At 36.9% G+C, this 27,542-nt stretch overlaps 1 protein-coding gene across 4 annotated transcripts in view; it reads left to right on the top strand.

Annotated features, from left to right (window-relative positions):
• GPATCH2 (G-patch domain containing 2) overlaps positions 1–27,542 on the top strand; it is a 191,502-nt gene that overhangs the window by 90,453 nt on the left and 73,507 nt on the right. For all 4 annotated transcript variants that reach the window (XR_009695754.1, XR_009695755.1, XR_009695756.1 and 1 more), the window contains exon 6: positions 19,522–19,589. Coding sequence is in view for 1 of the 4 variants with exons in the window: in XM_061160038.1 (XP_061016021.1) it covers positions 19,522–19,589 (68 nt within the window). In the remaining 3 variants the exon portion in view is untranslated. The remainder of the gene's footprint in view (positions 1–19,521; positions 19,590–27,542) is intronic.

Raw genomic sequence — 27,542 nt, 5'->3', positions numbered from 1 at the left:
CACGTGACACCTGCTCACCCAGTGGGAATGGGGAGAGAACAAAAGCCATGCAGATTTAAAGGTGATGGTTAAGTGCTGCTTAATCCAGGTCGTGGTGGCGCTGGGTACCAGTTGTGAGCTTTTGTTGTCTCCAGACATCCTGAATTTTTTCACAGGTGATAAATAGTTTATTAAACAGAAGGAGCAGTTTAAGGCAGAATTTCATTTTGAATATGAAGTGTAGCTTTGTTTCATATGGACCATTGAGGTCCTGATCACTAGTAAGAACATGAGTAGATTTTAGGTAAAAAACTAACACTTTACTCAGTGATATTTTTAAATTGCAGTCTAAGGTTTCTGATGAGAATTGAATAGTGTTTGCTCACATTTTTATGGCTGCTCCTACCTCTTCAAAATGAAGTGGTGTAGATTTTTTTTAGTATGGAGAGAGGGCAATTAACTGTAAGATCTGTAAGAATCTTTTTGATCTTATTTTGTATTCATTGGATGATTTCTATATATAATGAAAAGAGCACATTGAATTTTCCCCACTATTTATGTTTTATTCCCATTGTCATTTACAAAAGATATATGTCTGTATTCAGTAAGCAAGCACTTATTGAAAACGTGTACCTAGGATTTTGTTATATGTGATTCGAAGCAATTAAAATATCAACTCTGGCCTTTGTTTGAGATTTTCATGTAGGTGTCCAGGTAGAACATAAATATTTAAATCAGCAAGTGAATACTGTTTCATTTCATATCTAACCATGTAGGAGACATGATGTAGCATATGGGAGAAACAAAGTTGAATAAGGCATGGTTCCTAGTCCTTAGATGCTTATAGTCTATGGGAGGGTTAGATAAGTGAACAGCTAATTAAAATACAATGTAATAAATGATAAAAGTACAGTGTTTACAATACAGAGAGATTGTGGGGAAGCCAAAAGGGTGATCCTTATATCATTATGGATATAAGTACATAGTAATATTATAGGACTTATGTAAGATACAATGAAAGGAGTCAAAATATTATTTGGTACACAGTGACAGTTTTTAAATGCATTAAGATATTAATATGTATCATGTACCAAGCTCATTCATTTGTTCCTTTGTTCTGCCAAAAGGTTTGATCAGTTATTTATAGTTATTCTCTTTTAAGAAAAAATTGTGAGAACTGAGATATTTCAGTAAAAAAAGTATCTTTATCTCTTCATAAATATATTATCTTGGTTAGCACCTTTGATACCGTTTACTGTCAATAGCCATCATATGCCCAGGACCAACACTTCCACCCCTGCCCTTCTGGTATCATCTATCCATGAAGATTGACATTTGGGTTTGCTGCCATATGTATTTGCAGAATCAGTCAGGGTTTCCAGTTTTGCCTTTTCAGTTTCCACTTGGTCTGAAACCTTTATTGAAAAAGAAATTTCTCTCCTATTGAATCTCTGTCTTGCTTCAGCTTTTTAAAATTTTCTTCCCCTGCATTCGGTTTCAAGCTTTTCCTCTATGCTTACGACAACCAAATTTTGCATGCTGTAGAAGCATCTCTTAGGACTCCCTGCTGGTGGTTTTTTTCTGTTGTCCTGGCTTCTTCCGTGAGGTTTATTAGCACAGTGGTGCTCAAACCTCAGTGAGCATCAGAATCACCAGCAGGGCCTGATAAAACCCAGGCGGTGGGGCTTTATTCCCCGCCCCCCCCCCGGCCCCGCCCAGAGGGTCTCATGAGGTAGGTTTGAGGTGAAGCCTGAGAATTTTCATTTCTGACAGGTTCCCAAGTGATGTTGACACCTCTGGCTTGGGGACCACATTTGCACAGCCATGGCAGAAAGCAGTGCTTTTCAAAGTATAGTCTGGGGATTCCCAGGACTCCTTCAGGGAGTCCAAAAGGGCAAAACTGTTTTCATAATAATACCAAGATATTTGTATTTTTCACTTCATTTTTCTCACAAGTATATGGTGGTATTTTCCAGAGTGTCCATGAAGTGTGTTATATATTCCTGGGTTTAAAAGAATTAAGGCATTTTTTAAAATTCCAGTATGATCGGTATACATAAAACAAAGGCTCTTGGAGTCCTCAATCATTTTTAAGAATAGAGCTTGAGAACTGCCAGCATAGAGAAATGAGCACAGCTTCTTAAAACTAAGGTCACCAGGACACTGCCTTTTCTGGCTCCCTTCTGCTGTTTGTCCTCCCCCAGACCAGGCTGCCCCTGGGCACACTGCCCTCCAGGCTACTCCTTGAACATCTCTTCCTTGCTTCCCGCTCTTCCTGTGTGATCCTTCTTCTGACGAGGGATATTCCCGCCTCTCCTCTCCTTGGCTCGAGTGCTCCATCTCGTCCCTTCCGACTCAGCTCACCTGAGTTTCCGCTTCCCCACCACCTTCTCCTTCTTTATTTCCTTACAGTATTCCCCAGCAATCTGTAGTATTTATGCACATTGGTTTGTTTTTAATTCAGCGTGTCTCTCCACCCTATCAATGCAGGGCGCTCCTCGTTATTCTCTAGTATTTCTCTTCCTATTCCTTAACCCAGGGCACATGGTCAAGGCTCAATATTTTCTTCTTTTTCTAATATTTTTACTTTACTGGAGTCGAGTTGATTTACAACGTTGTGTTAGTTTCAGGTGTACTGCAAAGCGATTCAGTTACACGTACACATGTGTTCGTTCTTTTTAAAACTCTTTTCTCATACAGGTTATCACAGAATATTGAGTCGAGTTCCCTGTGCTATACAGTAGGTCCTTGTTGGTTATCTATCTTATAAATATCTGGTTCCCTTACTCAACAAGAAAATAATGTAAAGGCTCAGTATTTTCTTGCTAAGTAAAGGAACCAGATATTTTTGGGCAAATATTGGCTCGGCTACTTGTGAAGCAGGTGGTCTTAGGTGGATTGTTTTCATCTCTCTAAGCCTTATTCATGAGCTTGAGAGAATAATTAGAATCTTGCAGAATTGTGAACATGAGAAATAATGTCTAGGTGGCTTCTGAGAACCTGGGCGACCTAGAAAGTGCTCAGTGTTTGGTGAAATTAGTAGTAATGGATACTGTTTACTGCATACATACTGAGTTCATCACAGAGGACAAAAAGAAAAGAATAAAACAGTATCCCAGTACTTGCAGTTTTTCACTGTTCAGTGGGGTGTGCTACTTGGCAGGTATTCTGATTGTGTAGCCAGTTTCCACAGAGTTGGGTTGTAGTGACATCCTGAAGGTATTTCACAAACTACCCATGTGAGAAGATACTGTTTGAGATTCCATGGTGAGGTTTACTATCTATCGAGCTCGTGGTTATTACCATGAGGTAACTCAAGAATAGTTAGTGGTATCTAGTCTCTTGGGTATATTGATGCTTAGATGCTACCATTGCTTTATGGATAGCTTCCTTCTAGAATGAATTTTAGGGACTTCCCAGGTGGCTCAGACAGTAAAGAATCTACTTACAATGCAAGAGACCCAGGATCAATCCCTAGATTGGAAAGATTCCCAAGAAAAGGGAATGGCTACCCACTCTGGTTAGTGGAGAATTCAATGAACAGAGAAGCCTGGTGGGCTACAGTCCATGGGGTTGCAAAGAGTCAGAGATGATTGAGTGACTAACGCTTTTGTTTTTCAGAATGAATTTTAAGAGCATATCCTGCCACACTCTTAGAATATATGCTAGTACTTGATAGCTTCCTTCTGTCTATGAATTCATTTAGTAGTGTGCTACTCCAGAATGACAACTGAGCAGCTTTCTTTCTTTTTTCTGGGATTCTTTCTACATTATTTTTGACACTTGGGTGAAAGTGTTCTAGGAATTCATTAAAGATAGTATTTGCATCTTTCTCGTTTTCTGTATTTTTGAAAAATTATGAACTATTCTTTAGGCAGAACACCTGGTAAATTATAATTCATTTTTCAGATGACTCCACATACTTCCTACCAAGTTTTGGGTTTATGCTATTTAATTTTATAAAATGGTATTAGAATAGTTTTAGTTATACAGAGGGTGACATGGCGTCTAAGACAAACTATCCAGATATTTGGAAGACTATAGTATTTAACCTGTTTGTAAATTCTTCTGAATATATACTAAGTTGTTTTGCAACTATTGCAAAATGCTAATGGGCTCTAGTGTATGTATCCTTCTGGTGAATTCGACACATGGGTCAGTATAGACAAATGTACCAAGTTCTGTTGGTGATACATCGATAAATTAGACAGTAACCTCTGCTTTCCAGAGGTGGTATTTTCACATAGAGGAGACAAACATATAAATTTTAATATGAAGCAGCCTATTAAGTGATATAAGAAAGAGGCAATGAAGTATAGGAATTCAAAGTGGAGAGAGAAATTATTTCTGTTGTGTGTGATCAAAGAATCCTAATGTATATGTGTGAGTGTGTGTGTGTATGTGTTTCATCTGGGGCATGTGTTTCATCAGTGCATTCCCTTTATTACTTTAATAACATGAATTTGAATAGTTTGCCAGTTCAAGCTTCTTTCAGGCCCTTAAAATTGGCCAAGAACAGCAATTCAGCTATAAAACATTCAATTTACAGACCATTATTATAGATAAGATACTTAACTCTATTTTATTTAAACTCATGACCTTTCCACTAATTGAAAAGCATCAGAAAAGCACCAGCTTATGTAGTAACTAATGATGTCTTTGTGGAAATTACTGAATTAAGTTTTGTGATTTAGACTGGCTACCATTTGTAAAGTAACTCTTCTTTATAATTTGATGTGTTTTGTATATTAAATATGTACCAGCATTTCAGATATGTTCATGGGGAACAATTGTTCAACTGTTTCAAGTAATTCTCTGAAAAGAGTGATTGATGGTCCCAGTAATAAACATCTCCAATTGCACTATTCCCCTGCATGCATACTCTCCTTGCTTCCAACTCACAGCAGTCCTACAAAAGCTTATTCTTGCTTACATCTATTGTAATATTTATTGTGTTATCTTATTATTGGGAGTGTACTTTGCATTAGATTTTTTTTTTTTTAATTGGAGGATAACTGCTTACAGAATACTGTGTTGGTCTCTACCATTCATCCACATGAATCAACCGTAGGTATACATGTGTCCCCTCCCTCCTGACCCCCCCCCCCCCATATCCCACCCCATCCCTCCCCTCTAGGTTGTCACGAAGCACTGGCTTGAGCTCCCAGTGTCAGACAGCAGAGTCCCCCTTGCTCTCTATTTTATATACGGTGATGCATATGTTTCCATGCTATTCTATCAGTTCGTCCCACCCTCTCCTTCCCCCACTGTGTCCACGAGTCTGTTTTCTATGTAGGTGTCTCCATTGCTGCACTGCGAATAGGTTCATCAGTATTATCTTTCTAGATTCCATACACATTACATCAGACTTTGAGACAATGCAAATGATGATAATTAAGAGATACTGATCTGTGTGTTTCGCAGATTATCTCATTTCGTTCTCTTAGTAGCTCTGTAAAATGAGTACTACTTTCATCCCCACTTTATGGATAAAGAAGTTGAGGCAGTCATACTGCTGAAACATGGGGGAATCAGTATTTGGACCCAGGTTATCTGGCTCCCAAAGCCCACACTTTTAATCATGATGTTGTTCTCTCCTAAGAACTGGAGAAAACAAAAATTGGAGAATACTGGAGAAAAAGAAAATGAATGAAATCTATAAATTCTAGTCTATTATTTTAAACCTGGTGGATGATCCTATCCCACTGTGATCACTGCTTCATGAATTACAGCAAGAATTACTAATAGGACGCCATATCACTTTGTTTTCTAATCTTATTATAAAATAGATGTCTTGGTCACATTTGATTTTGTAACCTGCAGATGGAAAAATATGATGTACATTATGTGGAATTTTGCTATAAAATACTGCGAAAGCTTAAACTACAGTTAATACTTTACTACTTACTTATGGATCACACAGAAAGATTTCCATCTATTCTAGTGTAAGGATAACTCTTCTGTTCATGAGTATATTTAAAGGTTGATGTCAATTTGTAAGTGTAGTGGGGCAAAAGATGAACACTTGGGAAAAAGAAAATGTAGCTTCTTTGTTTATTATATTTGATATTTCTTGTGAGTTTCCACTTATTAGTGGGGTCAGTATGGGGAAGGATTGTGTGAGTTAGGATGCAGGAGTCAAGGGAAGTGAAACAGATTTTTGCCAGTTACCATACCTCAATATTAAGTGTTTCTTCCAGCTAGGAAACTTAGTCTCTTTCTAACAAATGCTTGGTCTTGCATTTCTCCTCCCCCTCCCTTCTGCTTCTCCCCAAGAGGGCAGTAGGGAATTGATGTGCCCTGGGGGTGACGGAGATGACTCTCAGCCATGCATCATCCTGCTGACCACGCACTGCTCCTTGGTCCCTACTAATCTCTGTCTCGCTGGTCTGATCTGCACCCCAGCACTTCATTCACTTGTGTAAGTCTAGTTCCATTTGGAGTTTGGAGGTACTGTGCTGGTACCCGTTACGGAAGCCCAGATAGTCCAGCCATTTGTCTCCAAGTTCTCTGCTTCTTTGGGTCCCAAAACTGTGCTCATCCACTGGTTCCCTATTAGATTACCAAAACACCTGGATTACCCATCCAGCACCCCCCAGGTCATGGGGGAACCAGTGGCATTTTCTCAGGCTATCCATCTAGCCCTATGCACCCTCTACCAATGCAAGATTTTTACTTCTGTTCCAATTTGGGCAGAGTGCCAACTCCAGCTTGGGACTCTCCTAGAGACTCCCCTCCTCACCAGCTGTGTGGGAGCTGGGCAGATATTCCTCAGTTCCCCCTCATTTTACCCCACAGGAGTGGGGGCAACTACCAGAGTGGTTACCCCCCTGTTTCAGCCTCCGTTCTCCTTCCCATGCTCTACAGGAGTGGGAAGGCAGGAGCCTCTGGGCCCAGCCATCATCAGCAGAAGGGCTTGTCTGTTTCTGCTGCAGCGAGAGGAAACTGTTTTGCATCTCCCAGGCTCTTGATGATAGGAACCCTGAAGCAACAGGAGTTGGGATTTACTGAAGATGAAAGTACAGCGACTTAAATTATGACAATACCATCTTTTTGTGTGTTTCTTTTTGATGTTTTGATTGGAGGCACCCTTTTCCTATTGGAGTCTGACAATACCAACCAGTCAGGATACCCTAGCTCAATATTTGGAGCTGCAAACATAGACTGTGTTTTATAGAATGAACCAAATTCCCAGATCTCTGACACTTTATTACCTATTCAACTCTTATTTCTGTCAGACTTCTAGTTTAGTCAGCTTATATATTTTCAGTTTGTAACATATTAGCTAGCAGGGTTTATATTATGCAGTTCTTCAGAATCTTCTAGATCGGGGGTCCCAACTCCACTCAAGGTCTGTGGCCTGTGAGGAACGGGACTGCACAGCCCGAGGTGAGAGGCAGGCAAGCAAGCAAAGCCTCGTCTGTATTTGCAGCCGCCCCCCATCTCTCACATTACCCCCTGAGCTCCGCCTCCGGTCAGATCAGCAGCAGTGTAATAAATATGCTTGAACCATCCCGAAACCATTGTGCCAAAAAGGTTGGGGACCACTGTTCTGTTCACCCAGCAGAGTGCTGGGCATATCAAGCAGAAGTTCAGTATCTCCTGTTTTTGTGGATTCCTGACCCACTGGATGACCTTATTTTTTTGTTTTGTTTTAAGAATAAAGGTAAAACTTGCTGGATACAATTAGCATTATTGCTATTATTATTATTATTAATTAAAGATTGGGCTTGGAGCATGTAACAAGATGCCCAAGTAAATGGTGACTTGAACAAAAGAGGGTTATGTTTTGTTTCTTCCTAGTGTCATGAGAAGATACTTGATGGCTTCGTTATCCAGATAAAGGATGGCAGTGTGGAAGCCTTTGACTCTTTTGATCTTTCACTCCTAGTCAAAAAGTGGGTATTGTTGCCTTCATCCCAGACATCCTGAAGTACAAAGACGGGTACAAGGTAAATGCCAGCTAGTAAATCCCGCAGAGAGAATCTTCCGTAGAAGCTCCACCCAGTGATTGACATACTTCTTATTGGCCAGGCCTTATCTCACATGACCACCTCTGGCTGTCTTACTGATAGTTTTATGATGTAACCAGAGTTACGATAGATATTTACTTTTTTCAATTTAAAGCTACTTCTACTAACAAATATCCCCCAGATATGAAGGTCTAACTCTGTGGGGTTTTTTTTGTTTTTTTTTTACTTGAAATACATATTAGTCAAAGGATATTATTGGTTAGAGTTACAGGTTATTATTTGTGTTTTGTATAGCCATTCATTGAGAAAGATAGTTTGTAATATACTAAGGGTATATTGTTATCTATTCACTAATACTTGATTTGTTTTTCATTCATTCATTTATATATACTTTAAATAATAATCTGCTTGTTTGTATTTATGATCTTCTTCTTTCCCCTCTCAAGTCATAGTTATGTGGTTTTAAATTATAGACATGTTTTAGTGCAATTAACAGGATAATAATCTGATCTTGATCTATATTACACAAGACTGGGTGGTTGCCTGAATCTTTACTTAAGGAGAACAGCTTGTAGAATATAATATCTTAAGTGTTTTATTTGCTAAATATAAACCATGTTAAGATATTCAGTTTTTAAGTGTGGAGACTCTCAGCATTTTTCTCATAAATTACTATCAATATATCCTTGATATTTTTAGAAGCAACCTTTTAAATATCAAAACCAGCTGTAATTTTTTTCTTTTGATATAAAATAAAATTTCATACATCACTGTCAGCTTACAGTAAGAAGACATAAGCTAGTTTTAAAAAACAGCTTGAAAATATGCATTTTTAAAAGGGCATATGCACAGCTGATAATGTTATAATAAATTATCAGTAATTAATGTGGAAAGAAAATAATTTTAGCTCCTGAAATGTTGATCATGTTTTCCAAGATTCAGAATAACTTAAGTATTTTAAATAATAAATTTAGTAAAATTTACTATTAAAAATAATAAAATAGTAAAAATATTTACTAAATGTTTACTAGATTTACTCAAAAATTTATGGTAATTTTATAACTAAGAACTGAAAAGTTTCCCTAGTCTGCTTATATTCCCAAAGTAGATTTTTAATGTATGTGGTAGAATTTTTATCCAAAAAACTGTCTTCATAACTTTTTTATGTTATCAGTCATGTTTGCTGAATATCTTCACTGCGTAACTATCTTCACTGCCATGTTACCCCACAATCTCTTCTACTACCAAAAAAAAAGATTTTTTTACATGTACCAAGTTTTTCAGTGTATTATAATTCTTGTTAGAAATGGGAATTATTAACTACCCTTTTTGTTTTTCAAGTGTGTTCTTTATCTAGTGTGTAAGCTAAGCTCCAAGGAGGAAACACTGTCCGGCTTCTACTTCCTGATATGACTCCTTATTTTATTTTTTAGATTCTGCAAAATTGTGAGAGATGGAAGGAGAAGCTCCAAAACATCCATTAGAGTTTTTTTTTTTTTATTGTTTGAAATTCCTTTAAATAGTTGGACAATTTTTTAAAAGCATTTTGAATGTCCAGAGAGATAAAGGAATTTTTATAAACAAATTCCCTGGCAGGAGCTGCGTTCTGTGCTATGTATTTCAGGCTAATAATAAGGGCTTACTGTGGGTCAGTATGTCATATCCCAGTGGTGTCTGGTGAGATGGAGGGTTATCTTATATGTCAGCTAGCTAACCCTGTGAACAATTTTGAGCAGGCAAGATAATGGGACTGAATTCTGAAATGAGGGTTGAAACGTACTGGAATATTGTCACACATGAGAACAATAACTTTTTAAAATAAATGTAGTCACCTTCTGACATCATTAGGCATATTTGATAATAATTCTTAATGGGGTATATTTTAAGTGGATAGATTGGGTCAAGTATGAAGAGAATCATATATAATGGTATGTTTAAGATAAAAAAATCGCAAACTCTATCATGCACAAGAAATTTTTATTAATAGAAAGCTGCTGAGAAAAAAAAATTGAAACTTTTTTTCTTCTCTATTATGATTACCAAATTAACAGTACCTGTTACTAAGTAAGTTTTCAGCTTCTTACTTACAACTTTAAGTTTTAAATATAAAATTACTTCTACTCAAGCATAGATACAATAATATAGAAATCTTTAAAATTGTTTTGCCTTACTGTGTTTCTTGGTTAGTATCTTTGTAAACCATTACATAAAATGTTAATGTGTTCTTTTTTTAGATCACTAATTCTTTGAAAATTTTTTAAATTCAGTCTTTCTTTTCATTTCCCTGAAATTTTACACTTAATTTTGAGAAAAAGTTTGTGTGTATGTGTATAAAATGAACTTTAAGAAAATATTTTAAATGTAGATGTGACTCACTTGATGTGAGTTGAATAAGATAATCCACATTAATACACTTATTAATACACTTATAAATTGTAATTTTTAGGAGATGTATAGATTTGGTGTGTAATCTAAGTATGTTGAAGTGGGATAAGATGATAAAGATTTTTACATCATCTTATGCACCTTTTATTACTTTGGCATTTACTCTTATAAAAGGCAGTTTTGTATGCACAATGGATTTTGTGTAAACATGTGTAGACCTATCCTTGTATTCTTGAAGCCCATGGTATTGTGAGCATCATAAATGAGTGATTTAAGAAGCCTTTGGTCAGCCAGCAGAGGCCACTCACAGCTTGCTACTAAAACAGGACGGCAGAGTGAAACTCTTTCTTTAATCACTATTGACCATCATCCTGAGCTGGTTAATTTTTAGTTCCCTACTCTAAAAAAACAGAAAAAAAATTACCATGGAGCAGTGTGAAAAACAGTTGTCGCTGTATTTGTTCTTTAATTATATAGTGATTAATCTTTTCTATTAAATCTTTTAGATCATCATTTTGTAGACCAGAAATGAGGATTTATGCACTTAATAATTAGAAGCATTATTATTCTAATAGGCCAATAATTCTAAATTCTTAATTATTAATGCTGACTTATTTGAACTAGGAAAAAACTGTTTAAAGTGAAGATTTAAAACACATTGTTTAGTCTTAGAATGAAAATATAAGAATTGCTAATGTTGTCATGTATCTACATGTATGTTTGTATATTTCCACATCTTCATCAGCTTAGCATAACATGCATTTTAAGAATTATTTTAAAGATATATATGCTCTTACTTGAAAAGGTACTAAGATTACTTCCTGGTTACCTGGAGTCTGTCTGCAGTCACTACTTGATGTGACGCTAGTAGCTGAAAGGTTAGCATCTTCCCTTTGACACATACGATTTCTGCCAGGATGACTAATCCTCTATTGAAAGCCTTGTGCTTCTCTGTGCTTTATTTCCTGTGATTTTTTTTTTTTTTTATTCTTTATAAAGCCTTTCTGGTTTGAAGGTGTAATCTCACATTTACATTGTTATCTGCTTTTGAAGGAAAAAGATAGCCCACCTTCTCTAATTCTCCAAGTTCCTTCACATATTCTCATCATGAAATGTCTACTCCTCTTCAATGCAGTGTTTAATTTTTTTCACTACTTTGCCTGTAATGACTTGTGGTGGAGCCATTTGTTATTCTTGTTAGTCTATCTGTAACATGGACTGACAACCTTGTTTGAGATGCCATGCTCACACTTGCCTATATTTAAAATAGCCCCATGGGGTACCCCGAAGTCACAAGTAAAGACCAGAATGTCCTTGGATGTATATTTATAGGCTGAAGAGTTTCCAACAATATAATCTCCATTCAAATCAGCATCTCCTGTGGCAAATTCCCCCACACAGGAAACACTTGTTTTGGTGTATCGTCTTCTTTGTGTCGTCCTCTGTGGGAGGCAATTGGGAATAGAACAACTGAGGTTCCGATCTAGCTCTGTTTAGTCTTTGTAATCTGAGTGTTATGTGCCCTCACCTCAGTGGGTATTACTTTCTTCATCAAATGTTTGAGAATAATGATGTCTATTCACTTTAGCCATCTTGCCCATGAAAACTTACCTTATAAGCCGGCAAAACTGATAGACTGATGACAATGTAATTGTCATCATTAATCACAAAAGTATTTCTACAAACTCTGTTAATTCTTGATGTGTCATTGATGGTCATTATCACACTTTATTTGTTGGGTTGTTCATGCTTACATCGTCCCAGGAAGGGTTAAAAATTGCATAGTAAAAGTATAATGGAACAGTGTGGACCCTTTAACCTTTGACAATCAGGTAAAAGTCGTCAAATTCACTCACTATGTTACATCTCTACTATGAAAGTGAAAGTCATTCAGTCGTGTCCGACTCTTTGTGACCCCATGGACTATAAGACAGTCCATGGAATTCTCCAGGCCAGAATACTGGGGTCGGTAGCCTTTCCCTTCTCCAGGGGATCTTCCCAATCCAGGGATCGAACCCAGGGCTCCCACATTGCAGGCAGATTCTTTACCAGTTGAGCCACAAGTGAACCCAGGAATGCTGGAGTGGGTAGCCTATCCCTTTTCCAGTGGATCTTCCCAGCCCAGGAATCGAACCAGGGTCTACTACATTGCAGGTGGATTCTTTCTCAACTGAGCTATCAGGGAAGCCCCGCATCTCTACTATAATATAATCTAATTAACACAAAGGTTAAGAAAGTAGATGCTGCTAATAAGATGGCTTTTTCCCCCCTGCAAATCTTAACCAGTGTGAACTCAGCTGATAAGAGCAAGATTGCTTATGAATGTCTTATACATAAAGATAGGAATAATGGTGAGAACCTAGTACATCTTTCTGTAAGGTTACTAGATTTTATAAAATCCCAAATTCTGAGGCATCTTCTTAGTTGGAAAACCAAACTCCAGTGTACAAATTTAATAATTTAGCACAACAGTTTTTGCAATCTCAGGTAATTCAGTTATTTGCAGAAATGATCTTCCATCCGTATTTTCTTTCCAGAAGGACATTGTTGGAAGCTACTACTTCTGATGGTCTCAGATCCAGCACCTTATCTGCACACATCGGGCATTCTACTTTCACCTATTACCTTTTTAGTTTCTTTTAGCCAGTGAAGAGGATTTTTTGTAGTCTGCTATGTGAATTCACGGAGAAGGCAAGGGCAACCCACTCCAGTACTCTTGCCTGGAAAATCCCATGGACAGAGGAGCCTGGTGGGCTGCAGTCCATGGGGTCACTGAGAGTCGGACGCAACTGAGCGACTTCACTTTCACTTTTCACTTTCACTTTTCACTTTCATGCATTGGAGAAGGAAATGGCAACCCACTTCAGTGTTCTTGCCTGGAGAATCCTGGGGACGGGGGAGCCTGGTGGGCTGCCGTCTATGGGGTCGCACAGGGTCAGCCACGACTGAAGCAACTTAGCAGCAGCAGCAACAGCATGTGAATTCACAGGGCTTCCCTGGTGGCTCAGTGGTAAAGAATCTGCCTGCCAACTCAGGAGACACAGGTTTGATCCCTGGGTCAGGAAGATCCCACAGAGAAAGAAATGGCAACCCAATCCAATATTCTTGCCTGGAAAATCCCATGGAAAGAGGAGCTTGGCAGGCTACAATGAGGTCACAGAGTTGGACACAACTTAGCAACTAAATAACAAAAACAACATATAAATTCACATTTACTTTAATAGTAGTCTAGACAAATGAAAGTTAAATATGGATTAGTGCATGAATTATTTACTGACCTTTCTTAGGGGGAAAGAAAAAAACCTTCAAATTAGAGGAGTCTCTTAACACAGGACTTTATCATGATATCATAAAGATTAGTGGTCTTTGTAACAATATAGCTAAATCACTGTAACAATCAATGTAGATCAATGTAACAATATAACCAAAATCACCCAACTGAATAGAAACCACATACCACTCATTATATAGTAAATTTCAGCATGATTTTATGTGCACAGTAATAACTAGTAAATATCAGTTGAATTGTTTCCAGTAAAGCAGTTTGGAGTTTAGAACCGGGAGGAATCAGCTATTGCGTCAGAAGCTAGAAAGGGATCACAGAGGGAAGCAGAGATGAGATTAGAGAGGGTTTTGAATGCATTTCTTATTATCTTTAGTTTTGCTTTCAGTGAAGAGCTATGGATGGCTCTGGCATGAGAAAGTCAAAACATTGAAAAGCAGTGATTTAGAAAGTTGAGTTCGGTGAGTTGGTAAGATGAATTGGAGAAGGGAGAAAGAAATTGCATACAGCTCCCTTCTCAGAGGTGATTTTATTCCCCCTTTTTCCTCTGAAATCAGATTACTACTTTGTTTCCCTTTAATCTTATAAATGATATCCATTTATGCCACCTGAATTTGTCCCTTTGTTGTATTTACTTTCAAAGTTATCCTAAAGTAATTTCCAATCTTGTATATGTTATGTTAAAAGTGATTCTAATGTTATTTTCTTGAATGTTTTCCATCCCCGAATAAATTGCACCTTTTGTGAATTGTGACCATTCTGTAATATATATGAGAATAGATAACACAGTGAAATATTTTATTCATTCTCCCAACTATCTTGTACCAGTTTTTTAGAACACCAATATAAAACTCAGTTGCCCTCATGGGAAATACTTTTGGAGAGTCTTTCTCTATCCTCCTGTGTGTAATTAAAAGATGGGCACTTGACACATTCATTTTAACAACTATGAGTTAAAATCAACTATTCCAAAGTGTTTAGAATATTATTTTCTTCTGCTTATTTTTAAATGAAGATAAATGTATAGACTAGCAACTACAGTAAGTTTCCTTCCACATCTTTGCTTTTGTCTCCTTAACTTCTTGCCCCTAGGTTTTAAAGTTCTATTTTTAAGCTCCTTTTTGTTGAGTTGTTTTCCTTAATATCTGTCACATGTATTTGACTGACACATTTGTTGAATGTACCAGGGGGCCTTCATGCAGAGCCTGCTAAAGTTAAAAGGCTTGTTTCTTTCTTCTGAGAAGTTGAGTCAAATTAATAACGGTCCTTCGAGAAGTAGAAAACTTCTGGGTCTTGACAAACTGGCAGGGAGGCTCAGACAATGTCTCCCTGCAGCCTGGAGGCCAGGCAGATTTGATTGAGCAGTCCTCAGAAAACTGAAAGGCCTTCTTTTGAATGGCAGCCTGCCACCCTAAGTGTTTGTCAGTGTAGGCACTGAAGCAGAATAACATTTGGAAGGCAAATAAAATGTAATTGTAAGTGAGAGAAAAGTTGGAGGAGAATGGCTCTAGTAGAGGCAGAGAAAGAAGGCTGGACGGATGGTTTCTTGGGTTTGTGTGGAGATGTAACACGTCATGAATTTATAGAAGGAATCTTATTCATGGAGAGCATAAGTGAGGTATCATCCATATTGAACAAACTCACTATGAATCTCATAAGACCATTGTGTCTCAGGTAAGTCTACCTGATTTGGAAAGTAACTCATTCAACCATCTTCATTATAGAAGAATGGGATGAGATGCAGTGGGTTTGGTAATAGTAACAAAATGAAAATGAGGTTTAAAGCCAACTGTTTTGTTTATCTTAGAGGGAAAGTCATAATATCAGTGTTAATAAATCAGTGATAGAAAAGAATAAATTTCTTTTAACATTTCTAATAAAATTGAGAATGATATTTTGTCATTGAAGTCATTTGGCTAAATTTCCCTTATATGGGTTCATGTTGACCTTATGAATTTTGATGGTGGCGTATAGCTACTATTACAGTCTCATCCAGCACTACTATATTGTGATCATCAGGTTGATAAGTTGATTGTAAATAACAATAGTAAAAACTGAGACCCCTGTGATCTTTTAGCATTATAGTTTATTTCACAGTCTAATAAGGTCAGAAGTTGACACAAACGCTATGCTACCCAGAGACCATTCATTCCTATTGAACTTTAATTTTATTTAATAATTTGCATATGAGTATAAAATAAATCATACAAATTCAGAGCATATACTGTGGTGTTTAAGGTTATTATCAGTAAATATTGGCTAATTAGATAAACGATTGTCTCAAGAGTTTTAACAAACAACGAGAATTGGATTGTGGAGATACTGTTTCTCATGAAGAACAAAACACCTGTTTCCTATCTGGCCTTATGAAATCAACTTTTTGTAACAAACTTTACAACATGAACATCTTATAGGATATTTAAAGAGTTATAATTTTTTTTAATTTGTCATTTCTTTCTAAGACATTTTTGAAATAACTGGAAGGCATCTTTTTTTAGAGAATAAAATAATCACATACTTGGATGTTTACTAGAAATTAATACTTTGACCTGATATTTTAAATTGCTTCATTTTATTTTTAGAAAGATTAACCCTGAATTATAATTTTTAGGAAGAATTCTATAAGAATGTTTCTTGATATTTTATAATTCTTTGAAGTAACTACTAATAATCAATTGTATTAAACACATGTTTTCAAGTTTAAAATACACTGAAACTCTAGGATAGCCTTGCTTTTCATAAGCTGAATCCTGTACTAAGATCTTATTGTTCAGTCACCAAGTCATGTCTGACTCTTTGCAATCCTACGGACTACAGCATTCCAGGCTTCCCTGTCCTTCACCAATCTCCTGGAGTTTGCCCAAGTTCATGTCCATTGAATCAGTGATGCCATCCAACCATGTCATCCTCTGTCACCCTCTTCTCCTTCTGCCTTCAATCTTTCCCAGCATCAAGGTCTTTTCCAGTGAGTCGACTCTTTGCATGAGATGGCCAAAGTATCAGAGATTCAGCTTCAGCATCAGTTCTTCCAATGAGTATTCAGGGTTGATTTCCTTTAAGATTGACTGATTTGATCTCCTTGCTGTCCAAGAGACTCTCAAGAGTCTTCTCCAGCACTACAGTTGGCAAGTATCAATTCTTCGGCAATCAGCCTGCTTTATGGTCCAGCTTTCACATCCGTACATGACTACAGGAAAGACCATAGCCTTGACTATATGGACCTTGGTCAGCAAAGTGTTGTCTTTGCATTTTAACACACTATCTAGGTTTGTCATAACTTTTCTTCCAAGGAGCAAGAGTCTTCTAATTTCATAGCTGCAGTCACCATCTGCATGATTTTAGACCCCAAGAAGAGAAAATCTATCACTGCTTTCAACTTTTCCCCTTCTATTTGCCATGAAGTGGTGGGACCGGATGTCATAATCTTAGTTTTTTTAATGTTGAGTTTTAAGCCAGTTTTTTCATTCTCCTTCATCACCCTCATCAAGACGTTCTTTAGTTCCTCTTTGCTTTCTGCCATTAGAGTGATATTGTCTGCTTATCTGAGGTTGTTGATATTTCTCCCGGCAATCTTTATTCCACCTTGTAACTCATCCAGCCCAGCATTTCGCATGATGTGCTCTGTGTGTAAGTTAAATAAACAGAGTGACAATAAACAGCTTTGTCATACTCCCTCCTCAATCTCTCTCACCTTTTTGGTAAAGGCGTCTAATCCCTAACGTAGCAAAAGATTCCCATTAGTAGAACATTTTACTCCTGAGGCAGACCAGTGTCATTGACCTGAGAAGATTATCATATATAGATCTCAGTGTTTGTTTCATTTAAAAAAATTCTAAATTATGCCTATTTGAATATCTTTAAAAGTAAAACCAAATTGACTTGAAATAATGAAATGGGATATTCACATCTTTTTCAAAAATGGGGCTATGTACTAGGTAAATATGTAGACTCATTTAAATATCTACATTTGCTATTATAAATCTTTCGTGAGTTGTTTACAGCAATTGAATTGCACTCATAGTTTCTACATATGATTTCTGAGAAATACATAGTATGATTATTTCTGACTAGATTGAAAGCTTACATTTGTATTGTGGTATAAATTAGTTATAAATTCTGTTTTGTTGTATTCAGTTGCATTGTTTTTCATTGGGCAATTTATCACATGGGTGTATGTGAAATTCCTTCATTTATTAAATTTCAGATTATGTATCTCAAGCCAGAGCAAGACTTAAACATTTTTCCATAAGTATAGCTGCAGGTAAACAAGCAATTTTAGCCCTGAAAATAGCTTCTGCTTCTGTCAACATGTTGTTTATTTTTTCTCTGAGATAAAAAGTTCAGTTTTCTGATATTTGTACCAAGATAAAGTCAGTAAACAAGATTAATATAGTGTGGAAAAGGTTGTCAGCAGCCCTGGCAAAGGAAATAAGTTGCCTGTACATAGAACATACTGTAAACTGCATAAAAGTGTCAGGTCCACCCTGAGATAATGTGATCATGAACCTCTAACAAAGCGTGACATAGGCACAGTCGGCCTTTCTCATAGCCGCGGTGTAGAAAATGGATTACTGTATTCCAGGGCTGCCCACTGGAGAAGCATGAAAACCTCATTCTGAGATGAATGCAGGATGTAGTCCTGGAGTCGAGCCACATGTTCACCTGTGGCGCTCAAACCGTAGGGTTATTAATGTCATCATCTGTGCACATTTGCAGTATTTGCAATTCTTGGAATTTCAGTGTGTGCTGGCATCCTTGGTACCCAAGTGAAAGAAGACGAAATACATTTTTGAAAATGTTCGTTTCTTTTCAGAGGCATTTGTTGCCTCATCATGCCTCAATCCTTTCTGGATTCTGTATGTTAAGTGACACTCCTATAATTATAGACAGTTTTGTTTCTGTTTTTAATATGATGAAGCATTAAAGCCTTAAGTTGTAACTTTATCTCTTGTCATTTGTGATTGTGGATTCCTTCTTGCATGATGCTATGTTTATGTTCCTGTTGAGAACCCTCTATTAGATAGAAAAGTTGTGACATTTTCTTGGAACATGGGAATAGCTCGCATTTATCAAAAAAGTTGAATCTTTAATTCTTTATCAGGTTTTTACTTTGATTTAGAAGTAAAGGTATAAAATTTTTTCTCTTAAATGAAATTATTGTTCTGTGTAAATACACAGATAATTCCTAACTTTATGGGAAAACTATAAAAAGTACTATTCACTGCTTCCTTGATTTAAGCTTTCGTATGCGTTTTTTAAAGTACAGTCGATTTATAATGTTGCAGTAGTTTCAGGTGTACGACAAAGTGATTCAGTTATATACATTTATATGTATATATTCTTTTTCATTGTAAGTTATTACAAGGTAATAAATATATTTTCCTGTGCTATATAGCAGATCCTTGTTGCTCATCTATTTTATGTAGAGCAGTATGTATATAGTAATTTGTATGCATTTAAATGTGTTCATTATAATACATGTCATTTACATTTAAGAATTAAATAAAAAGATGTTGTTCCTAGGAAATACCATCTTCTCAACACTAATTAAGTAAACCTCTTTTTTTTACGTACAATTAAATATATTTGCATTTGTGTAGTATTTGGAAATGAGACTCAGTGGTCTAGTTCTTCAGAAAGTTTTTTTTTTTTTTCTATTATAAAGATACTTTTTAAATAGTCTTAAAATTCTAACAGAGGAACTATGCTAGACTAAAAAAAGTAGTTCATTCTTACCAGGAATTTAATTATACTTTTGGTCCATACAGTTGGGTCTTAGATTTTGAGAACTGTTAGATTCTGCATTTCAGAGTGGATGTCTTCAAATGAAAACATCCCTGTTATTCACTGCCTTTTTACAGACTCACCTGTGACTGGTTTTGGTTTTAAATCTCCTTTCAGGTGACAACTCCTGGCCCAGTCAGTAACAAGAGAATGGTTCACTTTTCTCCAGATTCTCATCACCACGAGTGAGTGTGCACTGTATTTATATAATCTTGTTGGACTATTCTGCATCTTTTTGGGGGGAAATTGATAACTATTGCTAGTAAAGACGGTTTAATTTAAGTCCACCTTAAAAAAGAGTAAACATCATATGCCCATAACAGTAGTCCAATGGAACAATTTAAATGAAACCCATGGCAGAAATTTAAAGAAAGGTTTTTAAATACTGTCACTCTTTTACTTGTGATAAAATTTGAAATTCATGTGTTATTGAAATTCATATATTATCTTAGAGCATTCACATTTTCATTACATTAAGTAGCATCAGGCTCTCTCTTCCTTCCTCCCACAGCCCTTTCTAAAGTATTGAAATGAAGAGTGAGTGATTCTTATTCTCATTAATTCTGTACCCTCTGCTCCTGTCCAGCATGAGCTGTGAAGGAACCAGAATGTATTTTCATTTAACAACAGAAGGAAGAGACTAATTTACTAGATAATTCGAAAAAATTAAAGCTTCGGCTTAGTGAGTTTGGACATGAATTTGAGGAAACTCTGGGAGATAGCGGAGCACGAGTAGCCTGATGTGCTACAGTCCATGGGGTCTCAAAGAATCGGACTCAACTTAGCGACTGAACAACAACAAACCAGTGCGTTATGGGGTGGCTTTCTAGGTGCTGATCCTGTTTCTGAGTGTATCTTTGTTGGAAAACCTTAAATACGTCGTGTATTTTGTCCCAATACCCTATGTTTCCCATGAATCTTGTTGAACTTGAGAAAGGCCATTAAAGTATGGAATGATATGAATTAATTATTGAATGAATTTTTTTTCTGATAAACAATTACATTAGGACCTGGTAGATCCTATTTTTTTAATCTACTTTTTAAAAATTGGAGTGTAATTGCTTTATAATATTGTATTAGTTTCTGCTGTACAACGTGAATCAGCTACATGTACACATATATCCCCTCCCTCTTAAATTTATTTACTTCTTGTATGAGACATAAATTGTTTGTTCAGATGTAGCTTAATTTATAAATTTTGTTAATATAATTTATGTGATATAAGATTATTTATATAAATTATTTTATATATTTATTTTTATAGCTTATTATATCACAATCTTCCCTTTTAATAGCTTATCTTATTCATTTTTTATTATCCTATAAGACCTTCTCTCTTTTTTTCCCTCAAACAACAACAACAAAAAATGGATAAAGCATTTTTAAATCTCAGAACAACAATTTGTATGTTTTCATCTCAGTATTTGTTCTGATATAAAACTAGTACTCAAGAAAATAGATCTGGAGCTATATTTAAATCAAAAATTATATTTGATAAAGATTTTAAATGCTCCGAGGGCAAACAATCTCTTTATCACCATCATAGCCCGGTACTAGTTACTAAATGAGTGAAGACATGGAAGTTTGTATTTAAAATAGGACAAACTTGGTAATGTCAGTCGAGTGTTGCTTCTCAAATTAGGAGGTTTGACCCTCATTTGTAATATCCTGACATCCTTCCACACCCATCCCCCAGTGGTTCTCAATCAATTAAAAAAAGAGTTTCTGGAGATGGAACTTAGATGCCACTATTTTCAGAGTTTCCCAGGTCATCCCAATGTTTCATTACCATTTTCTCAGCATTCAGGATAATGTCAGTCAGTGACTAAAATGGTCACTTTACTACCTTGCACTCTACATGCTACTAGTCCACTTTTTCTTAGTAATGTGATTCTGACCTCCTCTTTTCCGTATCCTGCTCCATTATTTTAATTAAAACTCCATTATATTTTATATGTATCTTTCTGCCTGTACTCTCTCACTATTTCAGTACACACTACTTACTTCTACTACTTAATTTCAGTTCTGATCCTTTTATTCCCCTATGAAAACTTCCAGTATTTTTCTTGACAGTAGAGAAACCTTAGCATATCATTAGACACCTTCCACATTATGGCTCCAGTTTCCCTCCAACTTGTTCCCATTGCCTCTCCCTTGAAACACCCATGTTCCAGCTGCCCACCGCTGTGCCCTGAATATAACCTCTGCTTCAGTGGCTTCCTCAGCCACTGACTTTCTTTGCTCAATTCATTTCTTCCTACCCATATCTGTCAAAACCTTATTTGTTTTCAAGGCTGTTTGAAAAAACATTTATTTATAAGATGTACTAGGTACAAGTAACAGAATATGAAATTAACACTAGCTCAAACCAAAAGGTTTCCACCCCCCGCCACACACGAAAAGTTAAGAGGAAGAAGATCCTAGAGTTTACCACTAACTGTAAAGATATCATCAGGGGCCAGACTGTTTCTCTTTTTCTGTTTCATCATCTGTATTGTGTACTATTAGGGCTCTTATAACAAAATGCCACAAACTGGTAGCTTAAAAAACAAATGTATTGCCTTATAGTTATTTTTTTTCCATACTTTTTATTTTGTGGCAGAATAACATTCCTCTTGTGTTCTTGTACTCTCCCTTTGATTTTTTTATATTTTTAAATTTTTTTCATTGAAGTATAGGAAACATACAGTGATACATTAGTTTCAGTTATTGAAGAGGCTGTCTTCTCCCCACTGTAAGCTCTCACCTTTGTCATAGATTAATTGCCTGTAGAAGTGTGGATTCACTTCTGGGCTCTCTGCTCTGTTCCCTTGATTTGTGTAACTTTTTTTGTGCCAGTACAGTACTGTTTTACTATAGCTTTGTAGTATAGTTTGAAATCAGGGCACGTGAAACCTCCAAGGTTTGCTCTTTCTTCCTTAAGAGGGCTTTCTGAAGGCTGGAAGTTCACGATCAAAGTGTCAGCAGGGTTGGCTCCTTCCAAGGGAACTGAGGGAGAATTCCTTGTTCCCGATTCGCATGTGGTTGACTGGCAACCTTTGTCATTCTCTGACTTTTGCTGCGTCATCCCAATCTGTGCCTCCACTTTCCCACAGCCTTTTGCCTGTGCCTGTATCTGTGTCCAACTTTCTGCTTTTTGTAATGACACAGATACAGATATATAATAACATTTTATAAGACATTTTATAATAACATTGTATTGAATTAGGGCCTACCCTAGTGACCTCATCTTAACTTGATTACCTCTGAAAAGACCCAATCTCAAAATAAGATCATGTGTTTTTGTACTGGGGGTTTGGACTCCAGCATATCTTTCAGGGGGATACATTTCAACATATAGCATCTTCCTGGTCTTTTTCTCTTACATACATATTTACTGCCTCATAGTCTCAAAATGGTTCCACATATCATGTCTGCATTCAAGACAGGAAGAAGAGGGAAGACTAGTGCAAGCAGCTTTCCTCAAGAAGCAAAATTATTTTTCAAAATCACTCACCCACCTTCCCTTAATTCTCATTGGCCAGAACTGGGTTACTAGGTCACCTGTAGTTGCAAGGGAGTTTAGGAATATAGATATCTAGCAGAGGTTTAAATCAGTCATGATAGGTTATTTGAGTATGGCGCATGAAAAAATGAAAGTGAAAGTCTTAGTTGCTTGTTCGTGTCCAGTTCTTTGGGACCCCACGAACTGTACCCCACCAGGCTTCTCTGTCCATGGAATTCTCCAGGCAAGAATACGAGAGTAGGTATCCATACTCTTCTCCAAGGGATTTTCCTTACTCAGGGATCAAATCCGGGTCTCCTGCATTGCAGGCAGATTCTTTCCCGTGTGAGCCCCCTAACAAAGTGAGGAGTAGAAGAGGAAGCTATCTGTTGGGTAGTAGCTAACAAAATTTGTCATATTTAGCTCATTGACTTTTTAACACACACTCTTCCTTCCATGCATACATGCCATGTGAAATGCCCTTCTTGCCTTTTCCAAAGAAGACCACTTCAAAGTCTCATCCAGTTACTTTACCTGTCTCAAAATCTCATCGAAGTCCTCCAAGTGACGTGAAATTTCAATCAGATCTGGCTGTGGCTCCTCGTAGTATGTGGTATAAATTAAAGATGCCTGCATACAAGATATAGAATTGCAGAAAAGCCAGGGTACCTCACAAAAGTTCTGATTTACCGAAGAAAACACTTAATACTCAATTTTTGCCACAACACGTACATCCAGTTTGGCAAGCAGTCCTGATCTGCTTTCTTGGAGGACTTCCATGTATTTATACTGTAAGATCACAGCTGATCTGTCCATTGCAGCAGATGCCCTTTCAGGGTGCTACACAGTTTTTGCAACACATTTCTCTTTTCCTTTTCAGCTTTACTGAGGTTTAATTTACAAATAAAAACTTGTAAAATATTTAAAATGTACATCATGATAATTATACACACACATTGTGAAAGAATTCTCACCGTCAAACTAATACATCCCTCAGTTCACATATTTACTTTTTTCTTTTTCCTGGTGAGAACATTTAAGATCTATCTCCTAACTTTCAATCATACAATATTAATTATAGTTGCCATCAGTGTACATTAGCTCCTCAGGCTTTATTCATCTATATCTGAAAGTTTGTGCCTTTTTTTCAGCCTCTCCCTATTTCCTCCACCCCACTCCCCATCCCAGCCCCTGTCAACCACATTCTAGTCTGTTTCTACAAGTTCAACTCTTTTTTTAAGATTCCATATATATATATGATATCATGCACCATTTATATTTGTCTGTCTGGCTCATTGCACCTAGCACGATCCCCTCCAGGTTCATCCACATTATCACAAATGGAATTATTTCCTTTGGTTGTTTCCATGTCTTGGCTATTATAAATAATGCTACAGTGAATATGAAGGTGCTTATATCTTTTCAAGTTAGTGGGAAAAAAAAATTTGTCAGGCTAATGATTTTGCTTCCTTCGGATAAATATGCAGAAGTGGTACTACTGGATGGCATAGTAGTTCTATTTTTAATTTTTTGAGGAACATTTATATTGTTTTCCACAGTGACAGTGCCTGTTTGCATTACCACTGTCAGTATAAAAGGGTCCCCTTTTCTCCACATCATCACCAGCATTTGTTTTTCTTCCCTATCTGATGATAGCTTCTTAACAAGCATGAGATGTTCTTATTATGCTTTTGACTTACATTCCCCTGATGATTAGTGATGTTGAGCACCTTTTCATGTACCAATTGGTCATTTGTATGCCTTATTTGGAAAAACATCTATTCAAATTCTTTACCCATTTTTTAATTGTGTAATTTGGGGTTTTTTTGCTGCTAAGTTGTATGGCTTCCCTGTGTTGCGTATCTTGGATATTAAGCTTTTATCAGCTGTGAAAGTGAAGTGAAAGTGTTAGCTGCTCAGTCGTGTTCAACGCTTTGCAACCTCATGGACCTCACGGACAGGCTCCTCTGGGATTCTCCAGGCAAGATTACTGGAGTGGGTTGCCATTCCCTTCTCCAGGGGATTTTCCCATCCCAGGGACTGAACCTGGGTCTCCTGCATTGCAGGCAGATTCCTTACCGTCTGAGCCACCAGGGAAGCCCATCATCAGATATATGATTGCAAATATTTTGTCCCATTGAGTAGGCTGCCTTTTCATTTTGCTGATGCTCCCTTTGCTGTAATAGAAGCTTTTTAGTTAGATGTAACCCCACTAGTTTATTTTTACTTTTGTTGCCTTTTCTTTTGGGGTTAAATTTTTTAAAAAATCATTGCCAAGACCAAGTCAAGGAGATTACCACCCCCCCCCCGCCATGTTTTCTTTCAGAAATCATAGGATTTAAGTTTTATGTTAAAGTCTTTAATCCATTTTGAGTGTTTTTTGTGCATGGTGTAAGATAGAGGCCCTATTTCACTCTTTTGCAGTCGGCTGTCAGTTTTCCTAGCACCACTTATTGTAGAGACAGTCCTTTTTCATTGCATATTCTTAGCTCCTTGTCATAAATAACTTGACTATATATTCATGGATTTATTTCTAGGCTCTCTATTCTGTTCCATTGATCTATGTTTCTGTTTTTAACCAATATCATACTGTTTTGATTGCTATAATTTTTGTGTGAATATATGTGTGTGTGTATATATATATATATTCAGTATGTATACTTTGAATATAGTTTCAAATCAGGATGTGTGATAGCTTCAACTTTGTTCTTCTTTATCAAGATTACTTTGTATATTTAGGGGGTTTTGTGGTTCCACAAATATTTTAGGATTTTTTTTACTTCCTATGAAAAATGCCTTTAGAGTTTTTATGATTCCCTTCATTCTGTGGACTGTATGGATATCTGTGCATAGTATAGATATTTTAGCAATATTAATTGTTCCTACTCATGAATACAGAATCTCTTTCCATTTATTTGTGTCTTCTTCCATTTCTTCCATCAGTGTTTTATAGTCCTGGGTGTATAGAAGTTTTACCTCTTTGGTTAAATTTATTCCTAAATGTGTTATTCTTTTTGATGCTGTTGTATATGGGATTGTTTTCATAGCTTCTTTCTCTGATACTTTGTTGTTAGTGTATCCAAACACAACCAATTTATGTATATTGATTTTGTGTCCTGTAACTTTACTGAACTTGTCCATTTGTTCTACTAGCTTTTTGGTGGAGTCTTTAGGATATTCTGTATGTAATATCAAGTCATCTGCAGAGACAGTTTTACTTCTTTTCTGATATGGATATTTTTACTTTCTTTTTCTTGCCTGATTTCTCTGGCTAGGATCTCCTATGTATGTTAAATAGAAGTAGCAAGAGTAATCTTTTTCCTAATCTTAGAGGCAAAACTTTTTCCTAATCTTAGAGGCAAAACTTTCAGCTTTTTACCATTGACTGTCATGTTAGCTTTGGACTTATCATATATGGTCTTTACCATATTGCAGTACATTCCTTCTATTTGTTGAGCATTTTTATCGTTAAGAGATGTTGAATTTTACCATATGCTTTTTCTGCATCTATTAAGATAATCATGACTTTTATTCTTCATTTTGTTAACTTGATGTATCACATTTTTATTGATTAGCAGTTGTTAATTTTTTTGGATGGTTTTTGACTACTATTCAGTCTCCTCCCTAGTTATTAATCTTTTCTAATTTTCTATTTTTTCATGATTTCAGTTTGGTAAATTGTGTGTTTCTAGGAATTTTTCCATTTCTTCTAGGTTATCTGATTCGGTGGAGTATAACTGGTTATAGCATTTCCTTATGATCCTTAGTATTTTTTGTGTGATCAGTTCTAATGGCTCCTCTTCCATTTCTGACTTTACTTATTTGATGCTTATTGATGGTAGCTTTCTAATAAAATTTTATTTTTATGTTTAGTATTACCAAAACACATTTACGTTTGTTCAGTTAATTGTGTACCGACGAGCCTAGTCTTGTGTAGGAGATGCTCTTGGTTGTCTCACAAGGCTTTGTGATTGGCCAAGCCACCATCTTTGTTCTCGGTGGCTCCCAGTAATTGAGGGTGTGCCAAGATCATCAGTGTCCAAAAGGGAAGGATTACAGTCAGCCCCTCAGATGCAGGCTGATTATAAGCCAGCCTCTCAGTCAGCAACTGGGAAAGTATGTAGTTAAGCCCCTTCCCTGGAAAAACAACACTGGATGTTTTGCCTGCTACCTCTGCCCTGATCTTGAGGGGACACTGTGTTGCCATAAGTGGGCATGGTTCCTGTGCCTGTTTAAAAACCGCTTCTTTGTTTGCTGTGGTCCTGTGGACCATTGAATGCAAGCTCTGTTGGCTGACAGAACCAGGAAATCCAGGGGTCTGTCTCTCAGGTGGCCGGTACAAAAGCAGGGCACCAGACCTGTGAACAAATTCCTTCCAGAGAGGTGCTGGCGGCCTGTTTATGTTGTTGCAGCAAGCAGGAGTGGGAAGGCAGAGGAAGTGCCCACCACGCCCTGAGCTCTGGGGCAGCTCACCACCAGCCCCTAGATGCATGCTAAGTTACACTCTGGGACCTCAGACAGCAGCTTGTGAAGTGTGCAGTCAGAACCGTTCCAGGAAAAGACTGGGAGATGGACGTTTCCGCTCCCTGTGGGCTCAGCCTTGCGGGGTAGCCGCAGCAAGTGTTCACGTGACCGTTAAGAACTGCTTCTTTCT

Source organism: Dama dama, chromosome 14 (assembly GCF_033118175.1).
Source record: "Dama dama isolate Ldn47 chromosome 14, ASM3311817v1, whole genome shotgun sequence".
In the NCBI taxonomy this organism is placed as follows: Eukaryota; Metazoa; Chordata; class Mammalia; order Artiodactyla; family Cervidae; genus Dama; species Dama dama.
Note: the sequence above shows the minus strand (reverse complement) of the source record. Positions and strands in the feature narration are given on the sequence as shown.